At 43.9% G+C, this 16,885-nt stretch overlaps 1 protein-coding gene across 1 annotated transcript; it reads right to left on the reverse strand.

Annotated features, from left to right (window-relative positions):
- Positions 1–201: 201 nt before the first annotated feature.
- LOC101339049 (melanoma-associated antigen B4-like) lies at positions 202–1,311 on the reverse strand. The gene has a single exon (XM_004331185.3). It carries the CDS (start codon positions 1,309–1,311, stop codon positions 202–204), a length of 1,110 nt encoding a protein of 369 aa, XP_004331233.3.
- Between the last annotated feature and the right edge of the window lie 15,574 nt (positions 1,312–16,885).

Raw genomic sequence — 16,885 nt, forward strand, 5'->3', positions numbered from 1 at the left:
TGTAACTTCAGAACTCTTTAAACAGCAATAAATATGCAAGCAATGTCATTCACGAATTCATATTCTTAAGAAAACACACTATTAGAAGAAAAAAACATTTGAAAAAACCTAAATCAATCAATAATATATAGAAGTTACTAGTTTAAAACAGGAAGATAAATAAGATCTATACTTTGTTCCCTCCATCCCTACTACTCTGCACTATTTAGGAGCCTGACTGCTCTCTTCCAAAACAAAGTGAGCAAACTGCCCGCGGCCTCCCCCGCTACATGTGGGAGGAGCTGCGGGCCTTGGCCCTGGAAGGGGTCTGCCCTCTGCAACAGCTGCAGCCCTGGCCGCGGCTCTCTCTTCCTCATCTTTCAGAGCCTCCTCATAGAGATCTGGTAAGGCACTGGGGACGGTACCGATGATCTTGGCCACAAACTCCAGCACTTTCATCTTGCTGGTTTCAGCGTGGGCTCTCGGGCCCCACAGGAACTCATAGCGCGGAGGATCGCTGTTGGGCACCTGGCGGTATGTCAGGTACTTCTGCTGCACGAAATCTTTGCTGATGAGCCTCCTGGGCTCCCCAGAGATCAAGTGCCTCATCCCAGCATAGAAAGCCAACTCACTGAGGAATTCCCAGATCTCCTCTTCGGTGGCACGGTTGCCCTTCTTGAAGATCAGGCCCAGGAGAATCATCAGGAGACCGGACATGGGCAGCCCCGACTCATCACTTGTACTTCCCTCGCTGGGAAGGGCCACATTGCTGATGAAGGCGTAGGAGTGACTGCTGGGGTCGACTTCCTTCAGCTCGAGGCCAAAGACCACCTGCATGATCTCAGAGGCTCTGCTGAGGATCTCAGGGAAGTGCTTCTCGTACTTCCTGTTGACAGCCTTCAGCAGTGCTGCCTGCAGGATGGGCTCCTTCGTCTTGTACTTCTCCAGCAGGAACTGCACCAACTGTCTGACCTTCCTGGTCAGAGGATCTCTGCGACTGCTGCGAATGGAAGGTGCTGCCTGGGAGGTACCTGCACTTTTCTCACCTTGGCTCTGGGCACCCTCTTCAGATCCTGGGCATGAAACCCCTTCATCACGAGAGGTAGTGGCTGGGGCTCCCTGAGGCTCCTGGCGAGTGCCAGCAGCAGGGGAGCTCGGGGGAGTGCCCGGAGAAACAGAAGCGGGGGAGGAGGGCGACTCTTCTACCTCTTCTGCCGCCGCCGCCGCTGCCGCCGCCTCAGTGGCCTGGGCACCCTTGAGACTCTGAGTCTCCCCCTGGGCCTGGTGGCGTTTCTTGCGGCCATGGCGCTTGCTCTTCCGGCCCCGAGGCATGATGACACAGGTCAGGGCCAGCAGGCGGGAGTGTGGGCAGGAAGGCAGGCAACGAGGGCACCTGGGGGAGGGACAAGGAGATGCTGTGAGCACCTTCAGCGGGGAGATTCCTCCCTGGCTTTAACCAAGGCCGCCTCTGCAGGGTCCTGGAGGGCACTGCTCGAGGACCCACAGGGCTCCTGTTCTCGTGCTCAGCCTGTCCCCTGAGACCCCTGTGGAGGACGGTAGAGTGAGCCGTGGGGCACAGCCAGCCAGCCCTGCCTGGGCGGTACGGGGGTGACAGTGGGGGCTGGCAGGGGAGGTAGGTCCCCACGGTTCCCATTCAGAGTCCGGATGATGGTTGTTGGCAAGACTCCCCCACCCCCCCCACCCCCTCCCCTCTGCTGCTCTGAAGTTGACAACACCATCTTCCACGACACCCAGGAGGAGGAAAGGAGGGAGCGTTCAGCCCACCACCGAAGGGTCCTGGGACCCTCCCTTCTGCTGCCTGGTGGCTGCCCCTTCAGAACAAAGCTCTAACCTCCCTCGGACCTGGCAGAGGAAATTACGGGCGGTCTCAGCCTGAACCTGGCAGAGGAAATTACGGGCAGTCTCAGCCTGACAGTCCTTTCTTGGGAGTCTAAGGGTTGACAGGAGGGGACGGGCCATATTCTCTCTTGTCCCTTCTCTTCGGGGTGGGTGACTCCCTCAGTCCTCACTCGGGGTCCTCCCTGGACGGCCGGTGCAGCCTGGAGCTCCTCTCTTGCCCCGAGGGCCATCTGCTCGCACCAGTGCCGGCACCTCCTTGAGTCTCATTCGGAGGCGGGGAGGGTGACCACGCGGCCGCACGTGGCAGAGTTTTACCAGGCCTGCAGCGTGCGGCAGACAGGGCGAGGCCCTGCGGCTGGCGGCCCCACTGGCCCTCACTCAAGGGCTTGGGCTGACTCTTGGGAGCGCTTAGGGACGCGCCTTCTGCTGGCCTGCACCTCCCCTCTCAGACAGCAGCCCTCCCTCCTCCGTGTGTGGCCAGAAGGAAGCGGCTGACAACAGGGGAGGGGTTCTGAGGTGCCCTTGCGACGGGGAGGACGGTCCTCGCCCTGACTCCTCCCGTGCCCTGGAAATCCTCCCTCTGCTGACCTGCGGCCAGCCCCTCAGGACAAGCCCCCTCCTCCCTGGGCCTCCCGCGTCTGTCCGTCCGTCCGCGTTCGCACTGAGGGAGCCCCTCAGTCTGTAGACCTGCCCGGAGGCCCCCAGGCCGACGTCAGGGGCGGGGTCCGCGTGGCCGCCATTCTGGGGTGTGGAGCCCTGCGGTCCCCACGAGGGTCCCGTCCTTCACTCCACAGGGCCTGGGGCGCTCCCTGTACTGAGCTGAGCCAGGGTCCACCAGCCTCAGAGCGAGGCCTTCCTTGCCCGAGACCCCGCGGGGGAAGCGGATGGACTTTGGGCCTAACAGCCAGGCCCGAGCCTCTGGGGCCGAGAGCAGGGGCGGGGTGGGCGGGGCCTGTGTGGCCGCCTCTTTTCGGAGGGAATGGGGATTGGGGGTGTCGGGGGCGTGTCCCCGCACTTCTAACTGGGGTCACCTCACACCTTGATACCTGACAAGACGTGGCACTCCTCCCGCGGCTCACCCTCGCGGGACGGCAGCTCTCAAAAATGGCGCGCCCCCACAGCGTGGTTAGGAGGACGTCACATCCGGTCATGTGCATCTAGGGTCCAGGAGGACAGCAGGGGCGGGGCAGGGCCGGGCCAGGGCGGGGCGGTACGGGGTGGGGGTGGGGGGGTGGCCGGGGTGTGGTGGTTCCGGGGGAGCTTCCCGCAGACGTGGCACGAGGGCCTTTCATTGACTCTTGGCGGGTCCTGGGACATTTCCCTCTGCTGAGATGAGTCAGCAGGCATCACACCTTGGCTCTCATTTCTGTCGGCGCCCCCAGCCGGAAGTATCTGGGGCCCTGAGCCTCACAGCTATGCCTGGGTCCCCCGAGACTGACAGTGAGGGCTCTTTGGGGCGCCCTCTTCTGTGGTGGATGCTGCTCTCAATCCTCTCTCAGTGTCTTCTCTTGACTCCCTGTAGGTGCTGGGTACCTCCTGTCTGCTGACCTGAGGCCAAGGCCTCACGTCAAAGACATCAGCTCCCTGAGACTGCTGGTGTGAAGTGCAGGCACATCTCATCTGGACAGTTCTGCCTCAGGGTTCCTGGAAATGGTTGTAGGAGGTGAGAATCTTGTGCGTTTCAGTGTTTTCGGTTAGGGAAGTTGCACTGAGTTCTATGAATCTTGGAATTTTTCCTTTTTTTTTTTTTTGGAATTTTATTTATTTTTTATACAGCAGGTTCTTATTAGTTATCCATTTTATACATGTTGGTGTATATATTTCAAGCAGAATCTCCCAATTCATACAACCACCACACCACCCCTCACCATTTCCCCCCTTGGCGTCCATACGTTTTTTCTCTACATCTTTGTCTTTATTTGTGCTCTGCAAACTGGTTCATCTGCACCATTTTTCTAGGTTCCATATATATGCATTAATATACAGTATTTGGTTTTCTCTTTCTGACTTACTTCACTCTGTATGACCGTCTCTAGATCCATCCATGTGTTTACAAATGACCCAGTTTTGTTCCTGTTTATTGCTGAGTAATATTTCATTATTTATATGTACCACATCTTATTTATCCATTCGTCTGTCGATGGGCATTTAGGTTGCTTCCATGATCTGGCTATTGTAAATGGTGCTGCAATGAACATTGGGGTGCGTGTGTCTTTTTGAATTATGGTTTTCTCTGGGTATATGCCCAGTAGTGGGATTCCTGGGTCAAATGGTAATTCTATGTTTAGTTTTTTAAGGAACCTCCATACTGTTCTCCATAGTGGCTGTATCAATTTACATTCCCAGCAACAGTGCAAGAGGGTTTCCTTTTCTCCACACCCTCTCCAGCATTTGTTGTTTGTAGATTTTCTGATGATGTGCATTCTAACTGGTTTCTTCCCTTTCCTAACTTTAGCTCTGGGGCCTCTCTTGCATGATATCAGTGCCATTAATCAAATTTTGTGGAATGAATTTTTTTGTTATATGAAATTACTGTGATATTTGCTGTTGTATTTCAATATTTTCTTTATATTTTTACAAATAAAAATTGCTTTTTATGTATATTGTATCAAATGTGATGTTTGGATATATGGGTACAATGTGAAATGATTGCCAGAACGACAGTATTTATCATATCTCCTCCCATAGTTAACCATTTTTGTGTGTGTGGTGAGAAATCCCATCATTTTGAACAACATGGATGAACCTAGGAGGACATTATGCTAAGTGAAATAAACCGGACACAGGTTTGGTGCTGTTCTGATATTATGCCATAGTCCTGGAATAACCCAATAGTCCTGGCATGTGGGCTCTGAGGAGCTGCCTCAAGTTCCCTCAAGTTCAGTGAGGCAGTGGACATTCATCCACCCAGGGCACACTGGGAGAAACAAGGGCTAAACTTTAAAACCTTTGCTTCAAATGATCCTGTCTTCCCTAGACCTATCTCAACTGCCCTCACACAAGCCCTTGTTCAGTACAGACTTAGTACCCTCAGGGGTTGCTTATTATTGTTTTACTGTTAATGATGATATCCTTTTGTTTATTCCTTCTTTAGTTTTTCCAGGGTTGATTTGGGGCACAGGAGAGTGCACCTGGAGTTTGGTTGTCATCTTGGAAGCTACAGGTGCAGCACTAAAACTGTAAATAAGTTAAGGAGAATTGACATGTTTACAATATTCTGTTCCCCTGAATAAACATATTATACTGCTCTATTTGGGACATTTTTTTTTCTAACTCTATCAGTAAATTTTTATAGTTGTCTTCATAAAGATCTTGTACAGTTTTGTAAGGTTTCATTTTAGGTACATTTTAGATATTGTTGCTGTTGTGAATGGGATTGTCCTTTACGTGTTCTAGTTAGTTATTGATTTTGTGTGACCAGGTTTCTGATTTTGCTGTAGTGATTTTCAATATACTAGGTTTTTGATGTTCCTTATACATTTGAATATTGTGTTTGCCTATTACTTTAGGTATTTTAATTATAAAATCATATTGGTACTATTATTGTTTCTTTTCATTATTCATATATTTAATTATCCTTGTTCTTGGCTGTGTCCTGCTATACATTCACATACAGGTTTGTGGTACCATACATCTGTGTGTTTTTCCAGACTTTATTGGGAATGCTTCTAATATTTCATATGTATATTTGCTGACGACTGTGATATGGGAATTACATTCTTATAAGTTTGCTACAAGTTATTACCATTAATTTATGTTGAATTTTTATCAAAGCTTTTACTTTACCCCTGCACTTGATCAAATGCTTTTTCTCCCTTATCTGTTAGTATAGTGAATTCTGATTCATGTTTTCTAATGCGATTTCTTCTTTGCATTCCTTTGACACAGCCTATTTTTTCTTATTAATTCACCGCTACATTGCATGTGCTATGAAGTTATTTAAGACGTCTCTATATGAGTGAGCTTGACTCATGTTCTTTTTTCAGGGTATCCTTACCTTGTCTTTGTATCAAGGAGCGCTACCCCATTAGAGTGGATGAGTCATTTCCTATCTTTTGTATGGTTTGGAAGAGTTTACATAAAATTTTGATTGATTCCTCCTTCATTTGGTATAAGAAGCTTCCAGGAACATTTTGAGGGTTCCATGGGTTTTAACTACAGTTTTAGTTTTTATTGTTAGATTAAGTTTTTTGTTTCTTTATGGACCTATTTAGTCATTTATATTTTGCTAAAAAAATCTTCCATGTCAGTTGGATTTTTAAATTTAGAGGCATGCTATTTATAATAAAATCGTGTTATTGAAATTCTTAAACAGACAACGGCACAGAGAATAGAATAATGAACCCAATATACCTGATACTCAACATCAACAGTCCTCAATAATAATAGAAAGACACTTGAAGATGAAGGTTTATTTATTGGTAACATTACTCCAAAGATGACACTGTGCATTTCCATTAGGAGATACATGATGTCTGTTATCTCCTTTGTGGTGATGTTGCCAGTCATTGAGGTTCATCACCCTCAGCCATTAATCCATTAGGGGCTGCAGAATGGTAACTCTAGCATTCCTTTGTGATTATTAGCTAAAAAATTCTCTAGGTAGAATTTTTTCCTTATCCACCATTTGTTATCCTGTTGTAAGGGTAAAAGTATTTATAGTGTTCTATTATAGCCTTTAAGTCTCTTCTGTAGGTCTATCTTATAGAATTTTATTGAACTAATATCACTTATTTCTACTTCTTTCTTTTGTAATTGATAATAACTACAGAAAGTATTATGGAAATATTTTCAAAGAGCTGGCTTTCATTAAGTTGGCTCTACTACCTTCTAATTCATCATTTCTGCATTTATCTTCATTATTTCCTACCTTCTAATTATTTGAATGTAATGTGCTATTGTTTCTATAGCTCTTGAATCATTTGAATGTTTTAAAATTTTTTTTCTGGTAAATGTATTGAAGGCTATAATATTCGAGTACCACTTAGACTATTTCTCACAGGTTATACTGTAGAGCTTTATGTGTAGTGCTTGAAATTTTTAAAAGTTGAATAAATCTGTCCATTATACTGTTAGAGTTTTTGAATATATATTTGTGTGTTTGTGTATACACACATATGTGACAGAGTTAAGTTTTTCTTAGGACTGAAAGGAGGCTTTCACATGAAAAAATAAATCAATAAAATTGGTCATCTGTAATTGGTCAACTGTTATCCAGGAAACAGAAATCACTCTAGACAATTTGGAGAATTTAGTGTAGGAGATTGGTTACTTGAGAAGCCAACTGGGGAGAATTGAGCAAAACAATACTTCGCAACTTAAAAAGGCATTCCCGCCTCTAGGCTAGAGGAACAAAGAGAAAAAGTGTTGTTACTGAGGTAAGTTGAAGCCACGGAGATAATGTGGCCATCGAAGGGAAACCACCTGCTTCAGAGAGGAAGAAGGTGAAGGATTCTGGGCACTTTGATCCTCCTGGGCTCTACTCTGCAGCTGTCACTCCTTGGTTTAACTGAGCTGGCATCCAGGTGTTGGAGAGCACAGAGCATGAGAAATGAGAGTCAGACATTTTATACTAAAGAGCAGAGCAGAAGAGTGAGGAATCGATTTGAGGGAGAATAAATCCACGGCTGGCATACCTTGTGGACAGATTAAATGAGAGAAAAATCATATCTAAATTGATACAGAATAGTGTTTTATAAAACTTATTCATTCATGTTAAAAGAAATTATGCTACCAGACAAAGGATATCTTTGAAAGTAAAGGATATCTATGAAAACAAGAACAATAAATAAAAACAACCTATGAAATCAATACAGTTATTTTTAAAAGTTGGTGGGTATAAAGTTAATATGTAAACATGCGTTTTGTTTCTGCAGCAACAAACAGTGACCATGAAATTAAACAAAATATAACTTGTAAATTACTAAATAAAATACACATGCCTCATATAAAAATATATATAATAAAAAATTTTAAATATATAGCTATTAATAGAGAAATTAACAAAAACTTAAATAGGGAATTATCATATATTCATGGAGAGGAGCATTCAATATTGTAAACATGTTAATTCTCCCCAATTTTAATCTGTCGTGTATGGTACTACCCAGTCCTCCCAAGAGAAATTCAAGAGGTTTTGTATGTGAAGCTTGATAGCTTATTCTAAACTTTAAATTTATTTGCAAATGGCCAAGAAGAGTCAATATGCTCTTGATAAAGAAAACAAATATGAGGACTTACTCTACTAGATGTTAAGAATTACTTTTTTTGTTTGTTTTTTTTTGCGGTACGCGGGCCTCTCACCGTTGTGGCCTCTCCCATTTCGGAGCAGAGGCTCCGGACGCGCAGGCTCAGTGGCCATGGCTCATGAGCCCAGCCGTTCCGCGGCATGTGGGATCCTCCCAGACCGGGGCACGAACCCGTGACCCCTGCATCAGCAGGCGGACTCTCAACCACTGCGCCACCAGGGAAGCCCAAGAATTACTTTTTTAAAAAACACTACAGTAATTAAAAATTTGTGTTATAAGTATCGATATAAGCAAATAGGCCAACAGAACTGAATAGAATGTTCTAAAACACCCACTTATACATGGACCTTTGATTATTAAAACTGCCATTGCAGAGAAGCAGAGAAAGAACACTCTTTTTACTAAGGTGTGATAATGGAACAACTGTATATCCAAATTGAAAAATAATGCAACTGGAACACTCCCTCACACTAGACCTAAAATTCAATTTTGGAGACTACTAAAAACCTTCTTTTATATATATTATGGTAATTTTCAAAGTTGCATCCAGTTGAGGAGAGCAAAAAAACTTTGTATTTTCTATCAACTAGAGAGATACCAGCATTGTTCAACTAGGGCATCTGGAAGGAAAGGGCTGAAAGGAAAAGGGGACATCAGTCAACTGAGTAACAGAAGGACTGGGAATGATGTGAGCTGAAGAAGAAGAAATGTCAGCTCCTTCTGAGAAACGGCAGCTCCTTCAATCCCCTTGTCCCCCGCTTAGTTGGCCTGGATACCATCTCGGGCTTTCACTTTCAAAGAAAAGTGCATGGGGATTTAGCACAGGCTTGGGAGAAAGCTACCTGGGCCAATGATCTGTTCATTCCATCTACCTCTACACCAGTCTCTCCACTGACCTGTCAATCGCTAGACTTTGAGGAAGCATAACCTGGACAGTAGTGTTATAGACATAGTGACCAGGGGATATAGTGCTGATTATAGACACACTGAAGAGAACCAAGAAGACATTAGTGACTCAGAGGCAGTCCCAGCTTGTCCACCTGTGATGGGGGCAGTGTCTCACCTTCTTCTCCACCAGAATGAGTGCTCCTGCTGTGGGGTGAGGAAATTGGGAGCCAGGGCCTCTCCCCCGCTCCCTTTTTTTTTTTTTCTTTTGCCCACGTGGAGGTATCCTGCAGATTCTGCTCTTTATCAGGGAGACTCTTTTGTAGAGGCTTACACTGGGGTTTAGAGTACTTAATGGTACAAGGGAGACATTTCTTTCCCTTGTTGTTGTCAGGGCTACTCTGAGTGGAGAGAGGTTGGGAAGCAGGGAGTGACCCTGATTCCACAACGGGCAGGCAGCTTTGCACAATCTCATCGTGAGAGCCTGCTTCTCTAGCAAGTGAACTAACACCACTCAGGGCAGGTTGTGCCCTGCAAATGTGTAAAAGAGGACTTTGCATCATCTGAATGGTATTTGGAGCTCCAGTGGGAAAGACTTTAGGCTGACAGTCTATCCCGAAATGTGGAATAAGTCACCCAGATATAAATCCACAGGGTCATAAGCTGAGGGGAACTGGAGGAGGATGGGGACTAACCTGGTTATCTCATAGGTACATCTCAGCCCAGAGCAAGGCCTGCCTTCACTTCAGCTCTACATACTTCCTTCCAGCTACCCTCAACTCTGACAGGAGTGAACAACTCCTACTTACTCAAATATTTCATGAACCTTTTTCTAACTGTTACCAGGTAACCACTTCAGGCTTGGAAACTTGGTACGTAAGGAATGAAGAAAGGCCAAAAGAAAGGGTTAATAGCTAGGTCAGTATAGTAGAGTATTCTTCTTGTATCCAATTTTCTACTGCTGCTACATAGCAAATTAGTGCCAATTTAACATGATAAATGAACACAAATTTATTATCTCACAGTTTCTATGTGTAAGAAGTCCAGGTAGAACTCAACTGTTGTCTCTGCTTTAGAGTCTCACCTAGCTGCAATCAACATGTCAGTTGAGCTATGTTCTTATCTAAAGGCTCAACTAGAGAAAAATCCCAGCTGACTCACTTTGTTGGCAATGGTGCTAAGAAATGTTGGGTTTGTTGTTGTTGCTGGCTGTTGCTTAGAGGCCAGCCTCAGTTCCTAAACACAATTCCATGACACGTGGCTCATTCCATACTGGCCATTTCCATAGGTCTCCAAAGACCTGTCCAACATGACAGATCTTTTCTTCAAGGTCACCAGCATAGCAAGAGCATTTCTGCTAGCAAAATGGAGTTTTATATAATGTCCACAGTCAGGGAAGTACCATCTCCCCTTTGACAGACATAAGGGCAAATACAAATTTAAAATAAGGAAGAAGTAGAAATATTAAATCATTATGTTGTACACCTGAAACTAATAAAATGTTATATGTCAATTATACCTCAATAAAAATAAAATAAGAAATTTTTTTTTCCCCAGGGCAAAAAAGAAACGAAACTCCCCCACTCCCCTGTTTTTTAGAGCATGTACTTTAAAAAACTTGTAAATTCTTTCTCTGCCTCATTGAGATCTATGTAAATCTTTTAAAAGCTAAATAAGCCTCTCGCCAGTTTTACAACCCAGGAATGTTTTTCTCAAGTAACTGGGAGCCACCTCTTTGAAATATAAATATCAAGGAAGTTAGCACCCCATCTCCTAGACTCCATAAGAGTTTAACTTTGACCTGCCTCCAAGTTGTAAAAAAAACTGCCTCCTTTCACAAAGGTATAAGTTTATTTTTCCTTTGGATAAAGGCAATTATCTAACAAAGAGGGCAGCCCCAATTACCAGATAAATTTAGGATGAAGTATGTGTAATACATGGAGCTGTCAGGTCCTCTTACTTGAGGAACAGTTATCCTTATCTTGAGAACATGGGTGTAATGGGTTGTATTTGTTTGGTGGTATAAAAGGGTGAGCTGTCTTTCTGTCTTCACAACCTTTGTAGCAGATTGCCTGTGATGAGTGTCACATTCTGGTTTAATTCTTATTAAATAATAAAACTTTTCTTTCTTTCCTATATTTTGCAGAAAGGCATTTGTTAGTTGGCAGGAGAGTTTGTTTCTAATAAATGACCCCAAGAAATCTGGCAATGAGGACAAGACTTCTGTAAGTTCCTGAATCAAGTGAATCAGCAGAAGTTCTGTAGATACACAACAGTCAGGTAAGAGATTTAAATGATAAAGTCTTCCTTCTAGCTCTGTGCCCTTTTGGATTATTTGTCAGAAAAACCAACCTCGTCAAATTCAAGATTTTACTATAAAATATGCATGGTAATATGGGCTCTAAAATCCCATCAGGATCACCATCAGCTTTGATGATGGAAAAATATGGGAAGCCACTTCTTTCTCTTTACTAGGTACTAGCTCTGTCACATTAGAGATGGTATACCTGTAAGAATCTAGTCTTGCAGTGGCCTGAGGATGCTTCCTTTAATTTGGATAAAGCAACATATTTTCAGAGGTTCTCAGAAGGGCCTCATCTCAACCAAATGAATTATTAGTATTTATGGGATTAATATCATTCCTACAGGAAAATTAAATATAAGTTGGATAGCCAGGAGGAAAACCTGAGAAAAATGGAGGAAATTAGAGAATTATAGGCACTGTCTCTGTCACAGAACCCTCCTCCTTTCCCTGATGTCCCAACTCTCTCTGCTCCCCTGCTTCTCTCTCTTTTTTTTTTTTTTTTTTTTGTGTGTGTGGTACGCAGGCCTCTCACTGTTGTGGCCTCTCCCGTTGTGGAGCACAGGCTCCGGATGCGCAGGCTCAGCAGCCGTGGCTCACGGGCCCAGCCGCTCCGCGGCATGTGGGATCCTCCCAGACCGGGGCACGAACCCGTGGCCCCTGCATTGGCAGGCGGACTCTCAACCACTGCGCCACCAGGGAAGCCCTCTCTTTTTTTGTTTTTATTATTTGGCTGCGTCAGGTCTTCGTTGCAGCATGCAGGATCTTTCGTTGCAGTTCATGAGATCTTCGTTGTGGTGCGTGGGCTTCTCTAGTTGCAGGCTGCGGGCTTTTCTCTAGTTGTGGCGCACAGGCTCCAGAGCACTTGGACTCAGTAGTTGCAGCGCATGGGATCTTAGTGGCATGTGGGATCTTAGTTCTCCAATCAGGGGTTTAACCTGTGTCCCCTGCACTGGCAGGTGGATTCTTAACCACCGGACCACCAGGGAAGTCCCTCCCCTGCTTCTCTTTATCTTTCCCTAACTCAAATCAGTTTCTGGAGAGGAGGAGGCAGTGATCTTTTGGATGTGTGGCTCCCTTCATTAGTGATTTCCTTGCACAGAGGGACTAAGGCATAAGTTTGTTAACTGCTAATGAATTACCTGCTCTGTTTGAGGACACAGGTTTGTGTACCTCATGCCCTAGCCTGAGTCCACTTCATGTTTTCATGCCCAGGTTCACCTACAAGATTCCCATATCATCCCCACACCAGGTAGGTAGGAAGGAAAGCAGAAATGATAAAGCAACATGATCATGGAATAATTGAGAATGTGGATAAAAGATTCTGTCCCCATATGAAGGCAACAGGATGGAGAGTAATTCCACTAGGCACTTGAAACAAAGCAAACAAAAAAAGATGTTAAGCTGGTAAAGGTCAACATGAGAAGATTAGCCAAAAGACCATATAATTTACATTTTTCTTGTTTCAGTACGAGAACAACAAGCTCTTCCTACTCGGATCACCAGCAATGCCGATGACAGCATTGAGGAGCTGCCCAGGCCTCCAAGGTAATTCGCTTGCCTTTCCAACGAGCTGATGTGACTCATTTAAAGGCTTTTTTTCACTGTATCCTAGAAATACTTTGCAGTGTGTTTTCAGTTCACAGCCCCACAAGTGGGGATGTGCACTGGTTGCTGTGTGGAATTTTACAACTAGCTGGCTTGGCGAGTTTGGTGGAACGAGCATGTCAGAGTCCAGAAAACTACCGCATCAAGGTGTATGGTGGCCAAAGGAAGCCACTGCCCCCCCTGCCACAAGTGTGGAAGAACCAAGGGCATTAAAGACCTGCAAGAAGGGTTGCTAATAGCCATGCTTGAAGCCTTTCTGCTAAAGGTGAGCTGAGAGAAGTTTCAGAGGTGTAACCAGAAAACCAGTGAGTCCCCCCAACTGATTTCAGTTGGCTATTTGCTAAGGCGGTCTCAGAATTTATTGGCTCAGGGCCAAAGGCAGATCAAAATCACTCTCTGGCCCTAAGCACACTTGTCTGGGCTCTCTTGATGACTATCCACATTCAAGTTAGGCAGAAGGAGGTAGGATGACAAGGACAGATTGTTACTCAGATCTTAGCAGCAGCTATGTTGTTTTCTGACAATCGAAAGAAAGACAAAGAAGGAAAGAAAAAATTAAAAATTGTTGTGTTAGCTGCTTAGTTAAAACTATTTAGTAGAGGAATAACCCCTACTCTGGACAACTTGTGAAGGGAGTAAAGAAGGGAGACTGTATGTCATTCTTACAAGAAGCCGGGACATTGGAAAAGGAACTGTAAAGAGAAACTCCAAATGCAGAGGTTGCAGGAAGCAGGGAATCAGGAAAGCCCAGGAAGACTAGGGAATAACTGGCAAAATGGCTAAAAATGGACAGATATTGGAATCTTGGGGGTGGGAATTGGTGATACTGGTGCTACTTATTCTGAAATTTCCTCGGGGATTTTTCACTTTTTATTTGTTGATAGATCAATACAGATTTCTGGTATTTTGGGTCAGCCTTCTTCTTGTCCCTTTTCATCCATGGTTCCCATACAGATAGGGCCTATGACTAAGGAAAATCCTTTCTGACTTTCTCTTTTTTTGTTGGTTTTTCTTCTTCTTTTTTTCTTCTTTTTCTTTTCTTTTTTCTTAGTTTCTCTTGATCCTCCTGTAAACCCACTGGAGAGAGACATGCCTTGGAAATGAAAGGTTACCACATTCTATACACTGGACAGAATGTCTGTGGAGTACCCTAGGGGGAGAAAAGCACCTGACTGGGTTCATTGTGCCTTCTGAATGAAATGGGGAACGGCAGAAAGTGGCAGTGTCATACCATGCTGGAAAAGCACCCCAAGCTAAAACAAATCTATGCATCACTTTGGGCCCTAGGGAATAATGATACTGGTTTAATTTGAGATATAGAACCAATAAAAATAGCTCACCAAAGGGATGTCATGGCTACGCATAAAACAATATCCTTTGTTGAGAGCTCACTGGTAAGGAATAAAACTGGTTATAAAAGAATTAGAGAAAAAGGGAGATAATAAAAAATGAAAACAGTACTTGCCCTGTAATACTCCCATACTTACAGTAAAGAAGGAAGGTATATTTTATGAAGATCTTTGACCACTACATCATTTTGTACAAGATCTTAGCGAAGTAAGTAAATCTGTTGTTCCAATAACCCCTATAGTCCCTAAGCCTCCGACTGTTCTCACTTGTGACTTCAGTACCAATATCTGTAGTGTTTTTTTCTCTGTAGTTGATCTGCATCCTGATTTTTTTTTCTCCCTCTCTGTTCCTCTAGCACACAAATCTATATTCTTGTTTGTGTCTGCTTACAAAAGAGTACAGTATTTATGGCAAAGGATTCCTCAGAGCTCTGGGGACTCTCCTACTGTTTTCTCTAGTCATTTACAGGCAAATGTAGAGAAATTTGTGCCACTAGTAGAGGGACAATCATGCAATATGTAGATGATTTGCTGGTAGATTCAGAAACTAAAGAGCAGTACAAAGCTGAAACTTTGTTACAATTCCTCTCTTCACAGGGCCATAAGGCCGCCCTAGGCAAAGTGCAGTATTACCAAACTGAGGGAGAATACAACATCTGTTGTCAGCTGAAAGTGGCAAAGTGTTAAAATCGAGGAGACAGCCAATTTTGCAATTGTAGACAGTGGATTCTAGGTTTTTACAGGGCAGTCATAACTTCTGGCACAGCAGTTGCACGTTGTTCTCTAGATCCTCAGGTTTTTGTCCCTAGAGTCTGAAGAGGCTTTTGAATAATTGAAATTGGCTACAGCCTCTCTCTCCCCACAGCTTTGGAGTCTAAATTTTGAAAAACCTGGCATGATTTATTTGACATTTCTGTTTAAAATGCAGATTTGATAATGTTTACTGCTGGGTCATGTACTTGAGATAAAAGTGGCTGACTTGGGCTTCCCTGGTGGCGCAGCGGTTGAGAGTCCGCCTGCCAATGCAGGGGACACGGGTTCGTGCCCCGGTCCGGGAGGATCCCACATGCCGCGGAGCGGCTCGGCCCGTGAGCCATGGCCGCTGAGCCTGTGCGTCCGGAGCCTGTGCTCCGCAACGGGAGAGGCCACAACAGTGAGAGGCCCGCGTACCGCAAAAAAAAAAAAAAAAAAAGTGGCTGACTTAAGGCTTCCTGTGGGGTGGTGAAATGAAATCTTGGAAGCCCATGTTTTGTCCAGAGTTAGGTCTGCACAAGCAGACGAGATAACAGTTCCTAGAGCTACAATTCTTGGTCCTAGACTTAAAATGGATACATATGCTACTAATCAATATTTGGTTCTGCCATGCCACAGGGTAAATTTGGAAAAATAGGGGATTTTTTACTTCGATAAGAACTAAATTTTCTCATGGAAAAGTTATAGCTGATTTGTTAAAGGCTTTACAACTGCCCGCTCAGGTATCAGTAATTCATGGTAGAACTCACACAGGGCAGAAGGATGAAGTTTCTAAAGGTAATAATTTTGCTGATAGAGCTGTAAAATTTGCTCTTCAAACATGGCAGACTCATTCATTTTTGCTTTTGTTGCTTGTGCTTTGCTGTCATATCCAGGAAATCACTGCGTAGATCAATGTCAAGGAGCCCTGTTTTCTTCCAGGAGTTTTACAGTTTCAGGTTTTAAATTTAAGTTTTTACTCCCTTTTGAGTTCATTTTTGTGAGTGGTATAAAATAGGGGTCCACCCTCATTCCTCTGCATGTAGTTATCCAGTTTTCCCAACACTTTTTTTTGCAGAGACATTCCTTTCCCCCATTGGGTATTCTTGGCACCCTTGTCAAATGTTAGTTAATCATATATGTGGGGGTTTATTTCAGGGCTCTTGATTCTGTTCCATTGGTCTATGTGTCTATTCTTATGCCAATACCATACTGTTTTGATGACTATAGCTTTGTATTATAGTTAGAAATTCAGAAGTGTAATGCCTCTGGCTTTGTTCTTCTTTCTTAAGATTGCTTTGGCTATTCTTGTTCTTTTCTAATAAAATAGAACTACCATATCATACAGCAATCCCACTTCTGGATATATATCTAAAGGAAATGAAAACAGGATATTGAAAAGATGTCTGCACTCCTGTGTTTATTGCAGCATTATTCACAATAGCCAAGATATAGAAACAACCTAAGTGTCCATCACGGATGAATAGATAAAGAAGATGTAGTACATATATACAATGGAATATTATTCAGCCATGAGAATGAAGGAAATTCTATCATTTGCAACAACTTGGATGGACGTTGGGGACACTATGTTAAGTAAAATAAGTCAGAGAAAGGCAAATACTGTATTATATCACTTATATGTGGAATCTAAAAAGGATAAACTCAGATTCATACTTCCCATGTGAAGCCAGCACCACAGAAGGACTAGGAGTGTAATTCCCTAGAGGATTTGAAACTTAAGTTTTCTAGAGTAACTGAAGTTGATACTTAATTCAGCTGAAAGGAGGCATTCTAGCAAACTTACTATTCTCACAGACCACCTTGCTGTCCTGTTCACAGTAGTGGCTATCAAATACTTTAAGAATCATGTTTTACTAGGGAAAAAAACAGGTTTCTTGTTAAAATATGGAAATATACTG

The sequence above is a fragment of the Tursiops truncatus genome, chromosome X (assembly GCF_011762595.2).
Source record: "Tursiops truncatus isolate mTurTru1 chromosome X, mTurTru1.mat.Y, whole genome shotgun sequence".
Classification (NCBI taxonomy): Eukaryota; Metazoa; Chordata; class Mammalia; order Artiodactyla; family Delphinidae; genus Tursiops; species Tursiops truncatus.

Bases quoted from the DNA above. Each gene is read 5' to 3' on its own strand.
- LOC101339049 (XM_004331185.3), bottom strand. From the start codon at position 1,311: ATGCCTCGGGGCCGGAAGAGCAAGCGCCATGGCCGCAAGAAACGCCAC.